Genomic DNA, 18,382 nt, shown 5'->3' on the forward strand with positions numbered 1-18,382 from the left:
GCAAAGAATTTAAATTTTGATGCCTGAAAATTTGAAGAAAAATAATTGAGATCGCTGCAATAATTTTTTTTAATTGGAAAAAACTTTCATAAATTATAATTTAAAAAAAATATGCAGATGATGGTTTTACGTTCCAAAATAAAACATTCAAATATTTTCTGCTTAAATAATTATATTTAATTAAAAAAAGTTTCTCCAGAAACCTCCTATAAAAACACATTTTCTTGATTTCGGAAACAATTCAAATTTCTTGCAGTTGAAAACAATCAAGTTAATAATTAAGACACAATCTCAAGTTTAAAAATAAACAATCACTGCTGTTTCTGAATAAAAATTGCAGGTCTGGTGGGGGCGCCTGTCAAAATTGTCTGGCCCGCGGTACGGATGAATGTCGGAGTGCTGGCCGAGGTGCTCGGGCCTGGGTCGCCACTCGGCTTGATGTTGGTGACCATTTGCTGCAGTTTCCGCGTCACGAGGGTTCGCAACTCCTGCTGCTTTTTGCGCCACGCCAGCCACTTGGCAACCTCTGGGTCCGACTTGTCCCCGATCGTCTCCAGTTTACTTTCGTAAGTGCTGCGCAAAATTCTGAAGCTGACCACGTTCGAGAAGGGTAGTTTGACCACCGGGTCAAAGTAACGGGCAGGTTGTCTAAAAAAAATTTTAAGAAAAAAATTCATAATAAAACTTTTTGTACCTCGAGAAAGGACAAAGCTTGACCGGTTTCAGCGCTGGCTTTTCTTGCGGGAAATACTTCTTGAGCGATTTTTCGTCCGGGAACGTGATAAAGGTGCGCTCACACTTCTTGTCATTGGAAACAATTTCTTGTTCCTTGATCTCCTCTGAGGAAATTAAATTGAAGAAAACATAGCAAAAGTAGATTTGTCTTTGCGTACCGACTGTGATCAAAGAGTCGTCAACGTCGATGGTTTGGTTTTCACTGCTGGGCAGTTCTTCAATCAGGGGAGCGGCAAAAGAGTGGTACCTGATCATGGGTCCCTTGTAAATCTTCTTCACAGGCCTGATTTTTTTCTTTTCCAACTCCATCAATTGAAATTGCTCTGTAAAAACATTTAAATAAATTGAGGTTTAAAAAAATAAAAGTTTATGAATTTACCGAGAGATTCCAGATTTTCCCTCTCAGTAATTTTTGCCTCTTCCAAAAGCTCCTCTTGCGTCATGGGCTTGTCTGGCTTTTCCTTCAACTTCATCCGTTTTCTCCTTCGCTGATATTCCTCATCTCTTTGCTTCACCCGTTTTCGTAGCTCTGCAGACTTTGCTGCAGTTGATCTTCGGCAAGACTTTCTCTCTGAATTTTTCAAATGATTAAAATTTTCTTGAATGAAATCTGCCGAAATTTACCTGATCTCGAGGGCGTAAATGAGGATTTCTTAACAACAGGCTTTTTAACCGGAGTCACGTTTGATGGGCCGGCTTGATCCTCGGGAATGTTGAATGGGAAAGGCTTGTCGGTCACATCAACCTCCTTCTTGGTTACTTTTTTCGGCTCCTGAATTTTAAAATTTTATTTTATAGATCAGTATCATCAGTAATTTATCAAAGTTATTTACCCTGTATGCTTTTGTTACTAATCTCTTGGCACGTTTCGGTTTGTCGTCTTCGTGGTCTGAAATAACGTCGTCGTTTTCATCAATGCTAAAGTCGGAGTCTACATCGTCGTCCCCCGAATCCTCAGATCTACGGTCAAGAGAGATTTGAAAACACCACAAATTCAACAACCAATATAGAATGGTTTACTTGTATTCCTGGTCGTTTTCGGCTTCTTCGAAACCTCCGTACGTGGTTTTGTAAAATTCGTCCTCCTCCTCCTCATCAAGAAGTTTGGACATTCGTGTGCCGGCATTGTTACGCCTCTCCCTTGTCGCAGCCATTTCCGCTATTTTAATAGACAAATGAATATATTTATTCTTTAATTACTTTATCAAAATCTTACCAATATATTTTTATGTTCCTGCCGCGCCCAACCAAAGTCTTTTTGTTAGTAAAGAGCTCAAATTCGCTGCAATCTGAAGACTTGTTTACATTTTCTTCTACATTTTCTCTGAGAATTTGCAAGTGGCGCCACCATAAGCAAATAAGCCGCAAAGCTTAGAAACCAAACAAAAAATTTCATATTATGCATTTGCTCTAATATTTATAAAGCTTTGTAAAAAATTGTGTTTTAAAAGAAAATTATCAAAAAATCATTATTAATTGAAAAAATTTAAGAATTTTAAATGAAAAAAAAAAATTATTCAAAAAAATTATTGTCATCTGTCACGTTGGTACAACCGGCAGACGACAATCAGAGGATTTTTGAGGATTTGAGAAGTGGAGCAGCTCGAGCGAGTAAAAATAGCCTGCCTCACATGGTAAGTGTCCCGTAATTGTCGTGGAAATGTCAAAATTTTGAAAGAAAACTTAATTTGCGCAGGCGGTGCTAGGGGCGCAGTTGGTGATCACGATGGCCGTGGCCTCGGTTCTGCAGAAACTGGGGCCTCACTACTCCCTGGGCCGGTGGCTTCTCTGCAACACTGGTCTCGTCCGCTTCCTGTACCCCACCGACCAGGAGCTGCGTGGGCTGGCTGGGGTGCCCAAGAAGAAGAAGGGCGACGCCGACACCTTCCACGTGCCCCGCAACCTCGACCTGCAGCTGGAGAAGGCGCCCGTCTCGTCTCTGGACGTGGTGCACCTGCGCTTCTACACCGAGTACCAGTGGCTCTTTGACTTTGCCGTCCACGCTGGTTTTGTGGTCATCCTGTCCGAGATCTGTCAGTTGATCACAGGACCGCAGGACGAGGCCCGTCTATCAGTTCTCTGGTGCCTCCTGGTCGTCGGATTCGCATTTAAGGTTGAATTTTCATAATTCTCCATTTCGATGAAAATAATTTAATTAAAATTTGTTTTGCCTAGATTCTGGCCCAGCTTGCTCTGCAGTACTTCAAGGGCGAGGAGAGCCTTGGAGAAAGGTCGATCTGCATAGTGGCCGCCTCGGCCTATCTCCTGATCGCTATGGTCGTGCTCATCATGGATGAGAAGAGGATCGAATTGGGTCTGGAGCAGGCGTACGCCTCCTTTCAAAGTGGTGCTTCTCAGTGGCTCAGCTACCAGGGCGTTGATTCACAGTAACAATTCATTAAAATGCTTCATTAACTTATTAAAATTAATTTCATTTCCAGGGGACCTGCCTCGAAACTAATTCTGAAGCTCTGTTTAGCAGTTTGGTGCTCAGTGATTGGTGCTTTGTACATTTTCCCAGGGCTGCGAATGGCCAAGATGCACAAAGACTCGCTCAAGTAATGGTTTTTCATTACTTTAAATTGCATAATTTTTAATTTCAAACTTTGTTTAAAATAGGTACTGTGAGGACAGACCTTTGTTGCGTGCCTTAATGAACCTGAGTTTTGTTTCGCCTTTCCTTCTGGTGATCCTGTGGATCCGTCCCCTGTGCCGAGACGTTCTGGTGCCCAAACAGTGCGTATTTTGCATTTTGATCAAATTTTCAAAACTTTTTAAACTAATAATCTGTGCAGTTTCACAGAGGCCGGATTCGAGTCGCTCCGCCTGTGGTTCATCCTCGTCTCGATCTTCGTTCGCATTGCCCTGATGCCCGTGTACCTGCAGGCCTACCTCAACATGGCGCACCTGCGGCTGGAGGAGCAGAAAAAGGAGGCGGGCAGGATCACCAACAAGGAGCTGCAGCAGAAGGTGGCCGCCGTCTTCTACTACCTGTGTGTGGTGGCCCTGCAGTACCTGGCGCCTCTGCTCCTCGTCCTCTACACAAGCCTAGTCTTCAAAACTTTGGGTATTTGATTGGATTTTTTTAATTATTTTGAGACTAAAGATGATTCCCAGGTGGTCTTTCGTGGACTGGAGTTGACCCGGAGTGTCCCATATCAGGAGGAGGGAGCGAGGGGTTGAGCATGATTTTCACCACTGACGTCTTCAAGGGTCTTTTTGGATTTGCCACTTGGTGGTGCACCTTCACCTGGTTCTCGTCAACGTGCTTAGGTGTTGCTTACCAGTCCTACTTTGGACGGACATAGACTGACTCGTATCTCAATTTTAGTCACGTTGTGTTTTAATAAATAACTGAAAACAAGTAACTTCTGTACATTTTAAGCAGAGAAATCCCTGCTAATCAACAATTTATTATAATTTTTAATTTCTAGGTAAAACAATCAACTTAACATTTCATTATTTACACAAATCAAGAAACGCTCCCTAGACGTTCTGCTCAGGTCGAGCCAGCAACCAAAGCACTCACTTAACCCTTCTCTTCTCATCAACCCTGTCCCACTTGTTTTCACTCCATATGCCGATGTAGCCAGCAGTTATAAAGAATGATAACGCGACTAAAACCATGAAGCTGATGGACTGCGAGGAACCTGTGTTGCTTGTATTAACGTTCATCTGCAAAAAGTAAAATTATTCCAGCCCTCTGCGACTATTTCTAATAGTATACTCTTGAATGGTATTGAGCTTTGGCCTTTTCTCTCCTGGCAAAGGTTTTTCCGTAGTGTTCCCGAGACCACTCGTCAAAGTCGTAAATCGGCGTTTTGCCCGAGTAAGTCATCCCTCTTGATTTGTAGAATTTCGATACTGCCGCTTGCTCTTGCGTCTCCTGCGTGTCAACAACAGTATCGTACATGCCTCCCTTGTCGTAAATCCTTCGCCTTTGGACGTTCCCAACGGTCTGGAAATTATATTCGTAAAGACAAAACAAACTTTTATCAAAAGAAAGAAAATACCTCGTAAGCTTCGGTGATTTTCCTAAAATTTTCTGCCGCATCTTGACAGCCCTTGTTCCGATCGGGGTGGTAAATTTTCGACAGCTTGTAGTAGGCGGCCTTGATCTCGCCCTGCGTAGCAGACGCGCTGACTCCTAGCGAGTCATAGTACGTTTTCTGACCGGGTCGCAAAGAAATGGATCTGTGCGATGTGACCCGAACTCTGCTGCCCTTCAAAATGCACTGCTGGCAGCTCCATTCCAGAAGCGATTTGACGTTACTCTGCATTTCGTCTGTCTGAAAATATACATATATTTCAAAATATTTTAATAATAACTTTTCTGAGGTTTAATAAAACCAAGGTTCATTACATATGTGTAAATTGGGTTATGTAATAAAAGCGGCCAGCATGGATCATACCTGAGGGTTTTGAGTTTTCAGACAATTTTATCACATGGCAATAGATAATCTCTTGTTTAAATTTGTTTCACATAACGGCTGATTAATTAATTTTAAGCTAAAACGATCAGATTTTGCCTCAAAAGGCTCAAAAAGGAATCTTGATCCTTTTCTTGTCAGCTGGGCTTGTTTACCATTGAAAGTGGGGTTATGATTAAGGAGCTTGACACTCAACAAGCTTTTTATGTAATTTTTATGGCAATAATTGGCAAGAATCAGTTGGAAAGCTACGTAAATAATACAAATTTGTTACTTTTAAACATTATACCACATATTATTCCATTTTCTAATCCAAATTCTTAATAATCTGTATTAGTACCAAACCATCAATTTGACTCCTGTACGCACTACCCATGCTTCAACAGAAAACACGACAAAAGACTGAAAACTGAAATCAACAGAAATCAAGGTGAAGGTCTGATGTAAGCTAGGTCCTGATTTTGCGTATTCGTACAGTTCTGTCACGAAAAATAGTCGGAAAAATTCCGGGAAAATCAATAATACATATTTTTCAATCGTCCTGTGTTCTCAACATTAAACTCCTCACATATAAACATCTCTACTTTCAACAAGCATGTCTCAAGAAAACAGTAAAAATTTGAAAAAGGTATCACTTGTTTTTAAATTACGGCGTTGATTTCTGAATTAAAAAATTTGTTTTAAGTGGGTGGTACCGTCCTTTGGAGGATGCTCAATCGACGACGTTGCTCCCAAGTCGGCGAAAAAGCGGCCGAATCGTCCCACAGGCCGCAGTGGAATTTGTAAATTTTCGACAGAAATCAGCTGGGTGGAAAAGCACAGTCCCTGCTCCGTTAGTGAACTTGCTGTGCACAAGAAAAAGGTCGACAGTGTCTACGACTGGCTTAAGTCAGCAACTTCTGGGGTATGTAATAATTTTGAACTTGATATGATTTCAAATTATTTATAAAATTATTTTATTTCAACAGCAGTCAAAGGCAAAGTTTTGCTGGTTGAAGGGCCCTTCTGGCAGTGGAAAAAGCACAACGGTCAAAGTGGCCGCCCAGGAGTTGGGAATCGACGTCAAGGAATGGATCACCCCCAGCAGTAATTTCTTCTACACAGAAAATGATGACGGTATATTTCATTGAAATGTTAATTAGTTTTTGTAATAAGAAAGGTGATTTTTTAGGAGGCAGAAACTACGAAGACTACAGAAGTGACACAGATTTGGTACGGGAGTTTGTCATCAAGGGAAGCCGCTTCCCCAGCTTGTTTGCTCCGAACCTTTCCAAGTGGATTGTCATGGTCGAAGACTGGCCGCTGGTCCTTCTGCAAAACCCAACAAAGTGGCACAATATTTTGGAGTGGGTTTGAGTCAAAGTTTTAAACTTTGATTTTAATTTTAAATTGCACAGAGAATTTGCAGAAATCGGAAAGTGCCCTCTAATTATGGTGACAGGAGAGGAGCAGGTTTACTCCAAACTTGTCCCCGATTTCTTCGTCCAATCATTCGGAATCCAAACATTCTCGTAATTTTCAACAATTTAACCATAAGCTTTATTATTAATAATAAAAAAATTCAGATTCAATCCTTTGGCGCCAACTTTGCTGAAGAAAATTCTGACCGAGGTGGCCCAGAAGGAGGCGCCGTCGAATGTCTCTGTCAAGGACGTCGTTGAAAATATTTGTCAGTCAAGCTGTGGTGACCTCAGGTCTGCCATCAACACTCTGCAATTTGCTTGCTCGAAAGATTTTGGCAACACGGGCAAAGTGCACAAAATGCCAGAAACAAAGAGGCGGAAAACTGAGGCACTGGCTAAGCAGGGAAGTGAGAAATTGGCCAAGATCGGAGGACGAGACGCCCCTGACGACTTTTTCCACACCATCAGCAGGACTTTGTATGCCAAAAGTGAGATTATGATTTTATTTATTGAATTTATTTAAAATTTTATTCAATTCAGGGCTGGACGATGGAAATTTCAAAACCTCACCAGACGAAATAGTTGCGAATGTTTCTGATCGAACCGATATGTTCACCGGCTTCATGCAAGAAAACTATTTGGACTTTATGCCAGACATTCAATCTGCTGCCAAATGTGCTGAAAACTTTGAGCTGGTTTCCCGTCTCTTCAGAAATTCAGTAATTAAATTTCATGTTTTATATTTTTGTAATTAAATTCTTGCTTGATTAGTTCGATAAGCCGGTTCTGCAAGGCATGGGTTTGGATGTGGTTACGAGAGCGGTCATGTCGGCAAAAAGGGTCAAAAGTCAGACTTCGTCATTCAAAAGCCACCGCAAACCAAAATACATCCAAGTTGAGAAAAATCTCCACCAATTGTGAGTGCTTTGTGACGTATTTACGAACTCGTTTTTAAAATTTGTGTTTTTAGAAATATGGATTGTAGGAGTTCATTTTCACTCTACAACACTTCAAGCCAAGCACTTCTGACTGAAATTTTGCCTTACATGACTGTCATTCAGCCTCCTCGCCTTAGCTCTGGTATGTAAATTTAAAAAAAAAAATTAAATAATTTTTTACAATTCTGTATAGGACAAACTGCTCTTGTGATGAAGATGGCGTTAGAAAGGCCCGTGTTTCTTAAGTAAGTTTTTAGTCTTGGCTTGATTCAAAAAATTAAATTCAAAAATTTAGGCCCTCAGTTCCTGTTTGTGGAAATGCTCAAAATGGATCAGAGTAAGTAAAGAAGCTCTTTTTTAAACAACTTGAAAAATAATATTTTGTGAACTTGAAGGAATGACCCTGAAATGAAGATTGAAGAGGTTGATAGTGATTAATTTCCCATCAAAATGTAAATCCAAAGATAAAAAATTATTTATTAACAAATCCGTAATCAGTCATTTCAACTAAAAATAAAAAATGTAAAACTAATTTGGTTTTAGAACAGCATTTGGTTAGCTGACTTTTAGAGTGCGCCTTTCAATAGGAGAAGTAAATGAGAAAGAAGCTATGATTGACTAAATCATACTGAGTATCAACAAGTTTCAATGTGACAATCAGTACCAATAATCCCAAATGCAGTTAGCTCCAATTTAATTTATTGAACCAAACAAATCGCGTGGCGCTGCTCGAATTGAAACTTAAACGTCGGCAGCTTCGTGCAGTCTCGCCAATTACGTTTCCCACGCATTCACGCGCCCCACACCAACACAGCATTATAATAATGTGCCACCATGAAAAAGTTGCATCTTGATATATATGTAGAGAGGGTGAAAAGTGAGAAAGAAAGTTTTTGTGGTCAGTATCGTCAAAAGCTTGAACCCGCATTGCGCAACACACGGAGCGAGGGGCGCGCCACGTGCCCCCCATGCCGCTCTCTCGCTCGCAGGGGTGGCGCGTCTCACCCCCGACCGACCGCACGCGCGCCCTCATAAGGGTGCATTACGCGATCATTTTAGAGCACCCTAATTATATGTATATGCGCACTAGAGGTGGAATCCAGGAATGGGGGCTACAAAAATTGTTGCGTCGAAAAAATAAAATTCATTGCGTTTATTTTTTGTGCTTGAGTAACTTGTTTGCTTGAAAATGTAATTACTTTTGCCGACGATATCAGTTGATATTTGAGAGATTTTGTTTTGAGTAATTAATTTTTAAACTTTTAAACAATTTATCAAAAAATTGTGCGTTTGCTCTAAATTTTATCATCATTTTGTGCAAAAAATGTGAAATTTTGAGATTGGTCGTGTTGGTTTCTTTACGTTTTCTGGAGTATCTTTAACAGTTTTGCTGTTGACATTTAAGAGCACGGCAAAGGCTATGGATACTTTTCTGTAAACCTCTGATGTTGAAGTCAATTATGATAATTATTTATTATTTTCCTAACAATTAAAAGCAAAAGAAGAGAAACATTTATCGATCAATTAAGAACCGCTAAATTATTATTTAAAAAAAGTTATTTCAAGTTATTTTCATATATTTCATCTTTTTGCTCCTGATGTCTTGATGATCATTAAATATTTTTTTAACATGTATTTTTCACGCCACCCTCATGCTGCGCACACACGGTCGAAGAAGAAGTGCACTCGGCGGCAGAAGTGGACGTGCACGTTTCCTTATTATAAATAATGTGTACCAGCACTTTTGGCTGTGCTGCCACGCGGATCGCCACACGCGCCAGATGCTCAAATATAATTACACGTTCAATATGTTGGATTTTCCTCATTTATTTTACCGTTGCATTGAAATTTGAGTTTCTCACTAAATTGGCAAAATCGGTTTTTCGTTTTGGATCTTTGAGGCGTTGAACGCACTTTTTGCTTCGGGAGTTGCACAAGTGATAAGTGGCGGCGTTCGCCTTGGGAGGAAAAGCGGCAACGCAGATGTCCAATTGGACTAAATTGAGTTCAATTGGAGTCAATTGAAGCGACGACCCTAATGCCTGCGCGGTCGTTTGCTTGCTTGCGTCTGTCCAAGTGGAGCGAGAGGAGACGACGAAAGTTTTTGCTTTGGAAAGAGAAGAGGCGACTTTTCATAATCATATATCTGACAATGGGTGGAACGTAAAACATAATACACATTTTTATAGCTGCACACCCTGCTAAAGAAGAGTGCTTCAGACGCTTCCTTCCTACGCTCAGACGCAATTTGAGCTTGCATGCTTAAAATGTTTCTTTTTTTTTCAATCAATTATGAAATTTTCGAAGGTTTCTTTTAGATATTTTGTTTGTTTGAAATGAAGTAAATTTTTACAAACTTAAGCACTATGTGGAAATTAGAAATAATTAACATTTTTTTATACTTTAAGACGTTGTTTAGTGGCACCATTTTGATGGAAATGAAAATCAATTGAAAGCTGGAATTTACCACCTATAAAAACAATTTTTAATATATAATAGATTGCACAAGAATGATCTCTTTCGAAATAATATTTCAACAAATTGAATTCCTATTTGTTTTTGCTAAATTAAAACAATAATTATTAGGAGTTTAATTTTTGTCTGGTAATTGAAGCTTTTCAATTTCATTTTATTAATTCGTGGAAGTTTTAATTTGATTTTAAAACCGTTTTATTTTAAAATTTTCCATAATTATATAGTAAAAGGCAAATATCTGCAGATTTTACAATAAATTTATATGCAAAATTTACATCAAATCGCGCATTCATTAGATTATAAGATTAATGAAAATTAAAAATTAAGTAAATTTCAACAAATATCAATCGCAAATACGCATTTAAAAAAGCATAAAATCGTTTTCATGCTTTCAGGAGAGATTAAAATTTGTTTATAATAAGAAAATTAATACTTTTTGGTTGATATATTTAAAAAAAAAAATGAATTAAAATTAGAAAATAGCAATATTGCATTGTAAAATAATTAATAACAATTTTAAATGGAAAGAAAAACTGTGAAGAAAAGTGCAAAAAAGTGGTACGGCCGTTGTTGGTCCAGAGGGGCGCCGCGTCCGGAGGAGGAAGAGCAATTTGGTGTGGGGCGAGCGAATCAGACGGCGTGGTTGGTGCTCTGCGCACTGGCGGCCGAGTTGGACGTCGGCGGAGGCGGCGGCTCGGCCGGAGGCGGAGCCGCGGCGTTAATAAATTGGATGCAGGATGGAATCTATTTCCAGTTATTAACCTGAATTTAAGTGCTAATAGAGCGGCGAGTTTGGTCGCATCAATTTTGATTACGCGCGCGTTGATTTAATTGAGCTTGTTTTAAATTGGCCGCGGCGGACGGACGCGGACGAGCCGGCCTCGTCGAATTAATTCCCGACAAGTACAAAGAAGGCCTTGCGCGCACTGCACTAATCACGCGATTCAGCCAATTTAGCCTCGCGCCATGGAAGCCGGCCCGTTTGACGACTTCCCGGACTTCGCGCCCATCGCGGCCGGAGGCGGCGGCGGCGGCTCCTGCGGCGTCGGGGGCGGCCTCAAGGCCGACGGCAGGGCGGCCAACTTCCACTCCATTCAGGTCATGCTCGGCCTCCAGCACGCCGACATGTTCAAACTGGAGCCCCCGCCGCCTCCGAACGACCACCCCGACCTCAAGTCCAAATCCCAGGCCAACGCCAGCCCCAGGATCGAAAACCCGAGCAACTCAGGTTAGTTCAAAATGTGAAGCAAAAACTCTTAAATTCTAGTTTTATTCAAAAGTGGATCAAATAAAAATAAAAATTTATTCTTATTAATTTAAAATTCAACAAATAAAGTGATTTCCGAATTTTAAATCTTGAGACTCTTAAGAGATAGAAGCGCCTGCAATCACGGCTCGCAACCTGTTGCGCGCAGGTGTCGAGCGCGTTGCATAACCGCTCACCTGTGCAGGCGTCAGATCAATTTCATTTTAATAAAAATCTCCTTTACTTTTGCTTGCAGAGAAAATGCCCTACTCTTGCGGAAATGAGGTTCCCAGCAAGAAGTCCGAATCCAAAAGCAAGAAGAACATGGACTCGAACGGCGTCAAAAAGAAAAAGACGAGGTATTCATAAATAAGAAAGTTAAGTTGTGCGGAAAATAAGCATTGAATTTTTGGTCTAGAACGACCTTCACAGCGTATCAGCTGGAGGAGTTGGAAAGGGCGTTCGAGAGGGCGCCGTACCCTGACGTTTTCGCCAGGGAGGAGTTGGCCCTCAAGCTGAACCTGAGCGAGTCGCGTGTGCAAGTTTGGTTCCAGAACAGACGCGCCAAGTGGCGCAAGAGGGAGCCGCCTCGGAAGACGCAGTATCTCAACAGCACGAGTAAGTTGGCGAATTTTGTTAACAGCAATTTTTAGTTAAATTCAAGAAAAGAAATATGAACAATAAAAAAAGGAGGAAATCAGTCGTTTGAAGAGAGTGCTATGAAAATTTTTGAAAATCTTGGTTAAAAAATTCAGTCAATCTGTTGAGTCTTGAAATTTAAAAAAAAAATCGTTACTTTGAAAACTTAAACAACAAAAAATCAGCTTCAATTTCTTGTAACGTTGAATATGAATAAATTTAAAATACACTTTTTTATTTTCAATGATTATGTCATTTATAATAAGAAATTTATGTATTTTTTTTTTTTTAAATATGAGACTATTTTTCAATCAAAAATTTTATTTCCATAGATAGAGATTTTTTAAACAAAATTTCATTATTTTCTGACCTAAATCATTTAAAATTTCAACTACTTAAAACCTTCTTTTGACACTTATTAAATTGAAATTTCAGCTCCGACGAGCGGCTCGATTTTGGCGCCAAACTTTGGCGCGTTCAACGCGACGCCGTCCGTGCCGGACACGTGGTCGTACAGCAGCGGCGGCGCGTCCGTGTCGTCAACGAGCGCGCCGAGCTACGAACCCAGTCCCCCGAGCAACCAGTCGTACACGTTCAACTTCGGGGGCGGCGCCGGAGGCGGCGGGGGCGGCTACTCGGCGCCGTACCCGATGCTGCAGCCGCACGACACCTTCCTGATTTCGGCGGCGCTGCCAAGCATGCGCGGCGGCGCCGGCGCCGAGTACGCGTTGGCGCCGAACGGCGGCGCCGACTACGGCCAGACCAACTCGCAGGAGGCGGTCGAGTACGGCCAGGACGAGTTGATGCAGCACGACGAGCGCGCCGAGTTCGACGCCACCGACGACTCGCTGCACAACGACAAGGGCGACCCCAAGGGCGACGCCTCCGACAGCCCCTTCGTCAGCCTGCCCCCTTTTCTCAATTGATGGACTCGCTGCACATCCAAAAGTGCGAATAACAAAAGTACGACCGGCGAAAATTAATTAACACGGTCTGTCGACGGCAGAGCAAAGTGCGCGAGAATCTCGACGGTTGAAATCTCCAACTTAATGAAAAACAAGTGTTTTGTTGGCAATTATCTTAAAACGGGGGTTTCAACTGGGCTTGGGAAAATAGGGGATGAGAAATTATACTTCCACAAATTCATAAAGTGCGATTGTTTTCTAATATTTGGCTCAATTTTGTTTTCTTTAAATTTTAAATTGCTTTAATTTTCCCAAGCCAAATCAGAACTTACAGGCCCACATTATGTCAGAAATTATAAAAATTTTTAGTTATAAATATCAGAAAATTTATTACAAATTTCTTTACAAAATTCAATTTTGATTGATACATTTTACTTTCATTTTAATTTTTATTCTGAAACTACTTAATTTTCCTAAAATTTGGGCATTATGTGGTGACCTGAAGTAAGGACAGTCGATTTTCTGCACAAAACGCTGCCAGAAACGTTAGGCGAGGAAAATTTTGTAAATTAACGTGCACACACCACATGTAGAGCGTAGCAATTTGAAATTCATAGAGTGCGTTTTTATATTTTTCCCTTTACTTAACCTTCGCGCAACTGTACATTCAATAAAGAGTTGTGATGTTTGAAAAGAATATTATACTTTGTTTATAATTTGCACAATACCAGCAGAAAATCAATTATTTGCTTAACTTTAATTTTGATTTCAACAGCGTCCATGATAAAAATAACTCACTTAAAAATTACCTGTACTTATCACCAAAGAGAGTCTTCGATTTAGATCACAAAAGCAGCTTCGAACCACTTTAAACTTCAAGGCTGGCTCAAAATAGCGTCCGAGATGGCAGTTTTGGGAATAGTTCCGTTCAGGGCACAGATCTTGTCCAAAAATGTAATGCAATTGGTGATTTCAAAAGGAACTGATCCAGTTTTTAAATTATTCCTGTTTAAAAATTTCTTTTAATTCATGACAAGAAAAATTAAAAAAAAAAACCTTACTGTAAATTGGCACTGAAGTAGGAATTGACGGCTTGGCTGAAGTAGGTCGTGAACTGGTCGTGCACGTTTGAGTGAAAGTGGTGCAGGATGGTGTGCACCCCCAGGGTGAGGATGTGGCCGTCGAGACCTGCGCTCACCAAAAGGGTGTCGCCGTTTTTGGGAAAGTTTATTTTGGTGATTTGTGAGATGCAGAGGAGGAACATCAGCAGTGACAAGTAAGGGATGCTCCTGGAGGCGTGGTAAATTTTCAAACTCGGCTCGGACTCTCCGACCCACTCCAGGTAAGTGGTCAACTCAGGAAGAAGGTCTCCGTTTTCTTTGGGGTGGACCGCGCTCTTTGGATCGTTGAAATGCGCCTTGATTTCAGTCAACAAGCAACTGGAATTTTAATGTAATTAAAAATTTTGAATTTATTTCAGGCGGCGAAAACTCACTTATTGAAGGATTTCAAAACTGAAGTCAGGTGACGGGCACTGTATTGACTTGAAATCCGCAACTGCCTCACAATGCCTTTCTTGATCATCTGCATCTGCCCAATTTTCAATGCGGACTCGGTCAAGGTGGGCAGCGTTTTCAGCAGGCGCGCCGCCAGTTGAGGATAAGCACTGGTAGGATTAACTAAAAAATTCAATTCATCGATTAAATTATAGTATTTATTTAAGCAAAAAATATACCTATCAGTTCTGATGAATAGAGAGTCTTTGAGATTTTACCAAACAGTTCGAGATTGGTTCGGTCCTGCAGAAGCTCGTTGTAGGTTGTGTGGAGGAAAAAGTTGAGTTCAGCAGCAATCATGTGGCCCAAAACTTTGTCCACACTTGACAAGCCCCAGACTGCGATTGAATTGTAAATGGCCTGGAACGTTTTTGGGTTCAAGACTTCAGCCTTTGTTTTCAAATCACACCACGCGTCTTTTTCTTCGGAGTAAAAGGTCGCTCTGCAAAAATAAAAATTAGGATGAAAATGTATAATATGGGTTTTGCATACTTTGGATCTGAAACTCTGATGATTTCTCTGGTCAGTCTGCCTATGAAGTTGACAGAATTTGGGGATATTGTCTTAGGGGACAAGGACGAGTTAATTTCGGCACACTCTTGTTCCAAGCTGTAAGCAAAGAGCTTCGACATCTCCTCCTGCCATATTTGCACACCGTTCATGCGAACGTAGTCTTGCATGTAGCCCAGAGACCGCTGATAACCGTCCATGGCCTTGCCAAGAGCCTCAAGTTTTGTGATCAGATCGCCCTAAATTAGTAATTTATCATAATAAATTAATTTAATGTAAATTCTTTAGATTTTTCTCAGCAGTTTTGATAAAATTTAATTGAGGGATAGTTTCTTAAATTTCCTACATCACAGATTGCACTCACTTTAGATTTTGGATTGAAAACCAAGAGTTGGTCCAGGGTGTCAGCTACATGGGTAACAAGTTCTCGTCTGATTCCCTCCTCAAAAATCTGCTTGGGATCGACTCGTAAAATGCCCATGAGTGTGCTTTTCATGGTTAAAATTCCCTCTGCAAATTCGCTCACAGAATTTGTCAACTGAGCAACCTGAACAAAAATATTATTGAAAAATTAACAAATGCACACAATTCAAGGTTTCTACTTCAAATCTAGTGTTGAGCTGGGAGAATGTCTTGAGCGCATCTTTGTCCAGTCGAGTGGGCAGTTCGACGAGGGTGTTTGTTTGCAGATCAATAATCCTAGCCATCAGAGTAAAAGTCATTTGGGGGATGACGTGAAGGACTCTGCCGACGTACGCAACAAGCAGGCCAGAATAGAATTGAGAAACTGGCAGCAAGTACTGACTTCCAGCTTCGTTGATTCTGATCAAAGGCGTTTCCATTGCTGACGAAAGCTGAGAAATTTTGATGTGTAAACATTTGTAATTTACTTCTGTTTTAAACTTACTTTGATAAAAATAGCTCTGAGCTTTCCGACAAGCAGTGGGTCTTCCTTAATTCCATTCTGCATCATGTTGGTGTAGCTGCCGATGTTGACCCAGGCGTAATTGAAGTCACCAATGATTTGCAAAGCCACCAACCAGTCTTCCTTTACCGTCGAAAGTCTCAGCATGGTCTTGAGGAGGTTTCGAGTGTCCTCCAAACACTGACGAACCTCAACAGTACTGTCCAGCTGGTGGAAAACTAAAAAAAAAAATAGTTTGCTTGAACATTTTATTTCATTATTATATATACCTTGGACTTCTTCAAGCGCCTGGACTAAATGGAAGATTTTGTTTTTGGCAGTTTGGTCTTCGATGTCTAAGGAGCCAACAGTGGAAGCCGTTTCAGCAAACCAGGTTTGGAGACTCTCTAAGAAAAAATTAGACAATTTTGATAGGCAAACAGTGAAATCCTCTACCGTTTTGAATAACTTTAGGTAGAGCTTTAGTTCCAGAGAACAAAGCAGACAATTCTTGCAGCTTTTCCTGGGAGTCTTGCCTGTGCGCCAACCACTTTTGTGTTTTCTCACTCAGCAGCTAAAGCCAGCAATGCAACCTTTTATTAAATATTTACAAGAGTTAAATCTACCTGTTTGAAAAACTCCTTGATCTTCAATTCTAATTGAGAGGTGTTGAGGAGCAGTTGGAAAATGTCCTTTGAGCTGAATTTTGACTCGAGCAGCATCAGGTCTTGGGCGTGTTTGCTCCTCTTGATGTTTTCTGCAGAGGTGTTCAGCGCCGCCGAGTGCAACATGTACCACCGCAGAGTGATGTTGCATTCTCTCAGCAGAGCAATCACGTTTGTCACATGACTCAGGACAAACTCTTCATTCAAGTAGCCCTCCAGCAGCATTTGCTTGCTCTGATTCAATATTTTCTAAATAATCAAAATTTTTATAAATCAAATGAGGTTGAAAATGAAACTTTATTACTTGAAGTTTAACATGGCGTCGTCCAGAGTAGTCTCTCAAGTTTGACTGGTCCAAAGTGTTGTTCAGGGCGGCTATGGCTGCCTTGAAAGGGTCCCACGCCTCTGCCAAATTTGCAGTCAGACCCATGTAGACATTAATTACCTTAAATAAATTATTATTTCAAATTTACAAAACAAAAAAATTGAAAGTAGATACCCAATTGTCGGGATAGTATTTATCAACGATTTCTCTCATTTTTGGCACTTGGTTGTGCAGAACGGAGGGACAAAAGTAGAGGCACACGTACAACATGGCAGCCTGTGTGGCCAGGGCAGCACTTCGGTGTTGAGGCAGAGGGTAGGCAACCACTTGGTGGTAAATGTCGTCCGTCCGGAGGCAGTCGAGCACCTGCTCCACATAGTCTTCGTTCAGAGGAACTCTCCTGATTAATTTTAGTTTGAATTAAATGAGTTTAATCCAAAATGGTTTATTACAAAAAGAGGTCTTCGTGGTAGTGGACAGTGGAGTTGCAGGAGCGCATCAGTTTGTAGACGTCGTCGAGGGAAGTGCCGGAGGACTTGGCGTTTTGGGCGTTGTACCTGTAGCAACTGACCAGCAGCCTCTCTCTGATGAAGCCAGGTAGGTGCGTTTCACACACAATCAGCATCACCCCGTACAAATAAAGAGCCTCGCACTAACAAAGGTTTTTAAGTAAATGATCATGTTGATTCTTTTAAATATTCCCACCATTAATTGCTTGCTCTCGTTTCCAGTCATCATTGACTCTAAACTCTGCTGAAGGAACTTGCCACCTTCCAGGTCAGCAATTAATTGGTTCAGGTCAATGGCAAACTTGTGGATTTCCTCAAGCACAAAGTAACAACTCTGCAAAATGTCTGTGTACTTCTCCCGAAGTTGGGCGTCCAGTTCTTGTAAACGCTGAAAAAATGTAAAATTAAGAAGAGGAATTTTAAAAAGTTCATAAATGAAAATGTACAGCATTATTTTCAATCTTCTTTTCAATATCGTCGGAATTTTTGAAATAGCTGAAGTCGAATATAACATCAGAGAAGCTCTGTGATTGCTTTTTTCTGGGGACAGTTCTGCAAAAATTGTAAATCTTACTGAAACAGAACACTTTATTTTTTGCTAAATTTATTATACATACTTGAATTCGGCAGGAATCGTTTCTTTGATGCGCAGAAGCTCGGCGATTATGTAGTTTCCTCTCGAAACCAAATTCAACACGAACCGCTCACATGGGTTGTTGCCAGACAAAAACTCAGTCATTTTGCTAGAGGAAGTAGCCTTTGATAAATTAATCCATCCTGTAAACAGAGAGAACAATATATTAAATTCATATTTACATTTTTACCGATATGTATAAAATACATACGCGAATTCTGGTTCAAATTGAAAAAAGTAATTAAGCACTTACACTGAATAAATTTTAATCGTGTTTACAGCGTGCATATATGTATTTTTTACAACACAAAAAAAGTTAAATTTATTGGGAGCTGGGAATCCAAAATTTGACTTGACAGACACTGGTCACATGTTTAGCAACAACAATCGTTGTGACCAACCTTTCAAAAATCAAAATTGTTTGATAAGACAACATTTTATTATTTTATAGAACCGTTGTTATTAAGAGCAAAATATAATTTTTCAATTAATTAATATTAAAATTTAA

At 40.6% G+C, this 18,382-nt stretch overlaps 6 protein-coding genes across 8 annotated transcripts; 3 read left to right on the forward strand and 3 right to left on the reverse strand.

Moving 5' to 3' along the window:
• Window positions 1-154: 154 nt before the first annotated feature.
• LOC132196053 (vacuolar protein sorting-associated protein 72 homolog) lies at window positions 155-2,072 on the reverse strand. The gene is made up of 8 exons (XM_059618440.1): window positions 1,952-2,072; window positions 1,756-1,894; window positions 1,569-1,695; window positions 1,360-1,507; window positions 1,115-1,306; window positions 894-1,058; window positions 695-839; window positions 155-648 (listed from the first exon to the last, which is right to left on the reverse strand). The coding sequence occupies exons 2-8, from the start codon at window positions 1,887-1,889 to the stop codon at window positions 312-314; spliced, it is 1,248 nt and encodes a 415-aa protein (XP_059474423.1). The 5' UTR covers window positions 1,890-1,894; window positions 1,952-2,072; the 3' UTR covers window positions 155-311.
• Window positions 2,073-2,271: 199 nt separating this feature from the next.
• Window positions 2,272-4,103, forward strand: LOC132196052 (transmembrane protein 161B). Its single transcript, XM_059618439.1, has 7 exons — window positions 2,272-2,369; window positions 2,432-2,848; window positions 2,911-3,122; window positions 3,177-3,293; window positions 3,355-3,471; window positions 3,531-3,802; window positions 3,853-4,103. Exons 1-7 carry the CDS (start codon window positions 2,367-2,369, stop codon window positions 4,041-4,043), a joined length of 1,329 nt encoding a protein of 442 aa, XP_059474422.1. The 5' UTR covers window positions 2,272-2,366; the 3' UTR covers window positions 4,044-4,103.
• Window position 4,104: 1 nt separating this feature from the next.
• LOC132196054 (dnaJ homolog subfamily C member 30, mitochondrial-like) lies at window positions 4,105-5,322 on the reverse strand. The gene is made up of 4 exons (XM_059618441.1): window positions 5,148-5,322; window positions 4,749-5,024; window positions 4,463-4,693; window positions 4,105-4,410 (listed from the first exon to the last, which is right to left on the reverse strand). The coding sequence occupies exons 2-4, from the start codon at window positions 5,013-5,015 to the stop codon at window positions 4,261-4,263; spliced, it is 648 nt and encodes a 215-aa protein (XP_059474424.1). The 5' UTR covers window positions 5,016-5,024; window positions 5,148-5,322; the 3' UTR covers window positions 4,105-4,260.
• Window positions 5,323-5,548: 226 nt separating this feature from the next.
• On the forward strand, window positions 5,549-8,662 carry LOC132195937 (cell cycle checkpoint protein RAD17). The gene is made up of 12 exons (XM_059618248.1): window positions 5,549-5,793; window positions 5,851-6,069; window positions 6,134-6,281; window positions 6,337-6,511; window positions 6,563-6,676; window positions 6,731-7,056; window positions 7,109-7,287; window positions 7,340-7,485; window positions 7,539-7,648; window positions 7,700-7,751; window positions 7,802-7,843; window positions 7,902-8,662. Exons 1-12 carry the CDS (start codon window positions 5,761-5,763, stop codon window positions 7,942-7,944), a joined length of 1,587 nt encoding a protein of 528 aa, XP_059474231.1. The 5' UTR covers window positions 5,549-5,760; the 3' UTR covers window positions 7,945-8,662.
• Window positions 8,663-10,734: 2,072 nt separating this feature from the next.
• LOC132196019 (retinal homeobox protein Rx3-like) lies at window positions 10,735-13,468 on the forward strand. Its single transcript, XM_059618385.1, has 4 exons — window positions 10,735-11,209; window positions 11,484-11,586; window positions 11,646-11,845; window positions 12,302-13,468. Exons 1-4 carry the CDS (start codon window positions 10,948-10,950, stop codon window positions 12,790-12,792), a joined length of 1,056 nt encoding a protein of 351 aa, XP_059474368.1. The 5' UTR covers window positions 10,735-10,947; the 3' UTR covers window positions 12,793-13,468.
• LOC132196018 (WASH complex subunit 5) lies at window positions 13,391-18,257 on the reverse strand. 3 transcript variants are annotated; one of them, XM_059618383.1, is made up of 18 exons: window positions 18,128-18,257; window positions 17,858-18,017; window positions 17,687-17,813; window positions 17,437-17,628; window positions 17,184-17,383; window positions 16,906-17,131; window positions 16,711-16,851; window positions 16,368-16,655; window positions 16,198-16,315; window positions 16,032-16,148; window positions 15,745-15,980; window positions 15,440-15,691; window positions 15,202-15,384; window positions 14,820-15,076; window positions 14,507-14,769; window positions 14,267-14,450; window positions 13,833-14,210; window positions 13,391-13,776 (listed from the first exon to the last, which is right to left on the reverse strand). In XM_059618383.1, exons 2-18 carry the CDS (start codon window positions 17,977-17,979, stop codon window positions 13,647-13,649), a joined length of 3,414 nt encoding a protein of 1,137 aa, XP_059474366.1. In that variant the 5' UTR covers window positions 17,980-18,017; window positions 18,128-18,257; the 3' UTR covers window positions 13,391-13,646. The 3 variants fall into 3 exon arrangements, with proteins under 3 accessions (XP_059474366.1, XP_059474365.1, XP_059474367.1); XM_059618382.1 differs by having other exon boundaries at window positions 18,086-18,217; XM_059618384.1 differs by having other exon boundaries at window positions 17,687-17,792; window positions 18,086-18,216.
• Between the last annotated feature and the right edge of the window lie 125 nt (window positions 18,258-18,382).

This window comes from Neocloeon triangulifer, unplaced genomic scaffold, assembly GCF_031216515.1.
Source record: "Neocloeon triangulifer isolate White Clay Creek 2 clone unplaced genomic scaffold, ASM3121651v1 ptg000011l, whole genome shotgun sequence".
In the NCBI taxonomy this organism is placed as follows: domain Eukaryota; kingdom Metazoa; phylum Arthropoda; class Insecta; order Ephemeroptera; family Baetidae; genus Neocloeon; species Neocloeon triangulifer.

Coding starts and splice junctions, on each gene's coding strand:
- LOC132196053 (XM_059618440.1), bottom strand. CDS start 1,889: ATGGCTGCGACAAGGGAGAGGCGTAACAATGCCGGCACACGAATGTCC. Junction 1,696..1,755: donor GAAAACGACCAGGAATACAA/GTAAACCATTCT, acceptor TCTTGACCGTAG/ATCTGAGGATTCGGGGGACG. Junction 1,508..1,568: donor TAGTAACAAAAGCATACAGG/GTAAATAACTTT, acceptor TTTAAAATTCAG/GAGCCGAAAAAAGTAACCAA.
- LOC132196052 (XM_059618439.1), top strand. Junction 3,123..3,176: donor TACCAGGGCGTTGATTCACA/GTAACAATTCAT, acceptor TTTCATTTCCAG/GGGACCTGCCTCGAAACTAA. Junction 3,294..3,354: donor ATGCACAAAGACTCGCTCAA/GTAATGGTTTTT, acceptor TGTTTAAAATAG/GTACTGTGAGGACAGACCTT.
- LOC132196054 (XM_059618441.1), bottom strand. CDS start 5,015: ATGCAGAGTAACGTCAAATCGCTTCTGGAATGGAGCTGCCAGCAGTGC. Junction 4,694..4,748: donor AAATCACCGAAGCTTACGAG/GTATTTTCTTTC, acceptor TATAATTTCCAG/ACCGTTGGGAACGTCCAAAG. Junction 4,411..4,462: donor AAGCTCAATACCATTCAAGA/GTATACTATTAG, acceptor TACTTTTTGCAG/ATGAACGTTAATACAAGCAA.
- LOC132195937 (XM_059618248.1), top strand. CDS start 5,761: ATGTCTCAAGAAAACAGTAAAAATTTGAAAAAG. Junction 5,794..5,850: donor ACAGTAAAAATTTGAAAAAG/GTATCACTTGTT, acceptor ATTTGTTTTAAG/TGGGTGGTACCGTCCTTTGG. Junction 7,288..7,339: donor CCCGTCTCTTCAGAAATTCA/GTAATTAAATTT, acceptor TTGCTTGATTAG/TTCGATAAGCCGGTTCTGCA.
- LOC132196019 (XM_059618385.1), top strand. CDS start 10,948: ATGGAAGCCGGCCCGTTTGACGACTTCCCGGACTTCGCGCCCATCGCG. Junction 11,210..11,483: donor CGAAAACCCGAGCAACTCAG/GTTAGTTCAAAA, acceptor TTTTGCTTGCAG/AGAAAATGCCCTACTCTTGC. Junction 11,846..12,301: donor GCAGTATCTCAACAGCACGA/GTAAGTTGGCGA, acceptor TTGAAATTTCAG/CTCCGACGAGCGGCTCGATT.
- LOC132196018 (XM_059618383.1), bottom strand. CDS start 17,979: ATGACTGAGTTTTTGTCTGGCAACAACCCATGTGAGCGGTTCGTGTTG. Junction 15,077..15,201: donor TTTTCAATCCAAAATCTAAA/GTGAGTGCAATC, acceptor TTACTAATTTAG/GGCGATCTGATCACAAAACT. Junction 13,777..13,832: donor TACTTCAGTGCCAATTTACA/GTAAGGTTTTTT, acceptor ATTTTTAAACAG/GAATAATTTAAAAACTGGAT.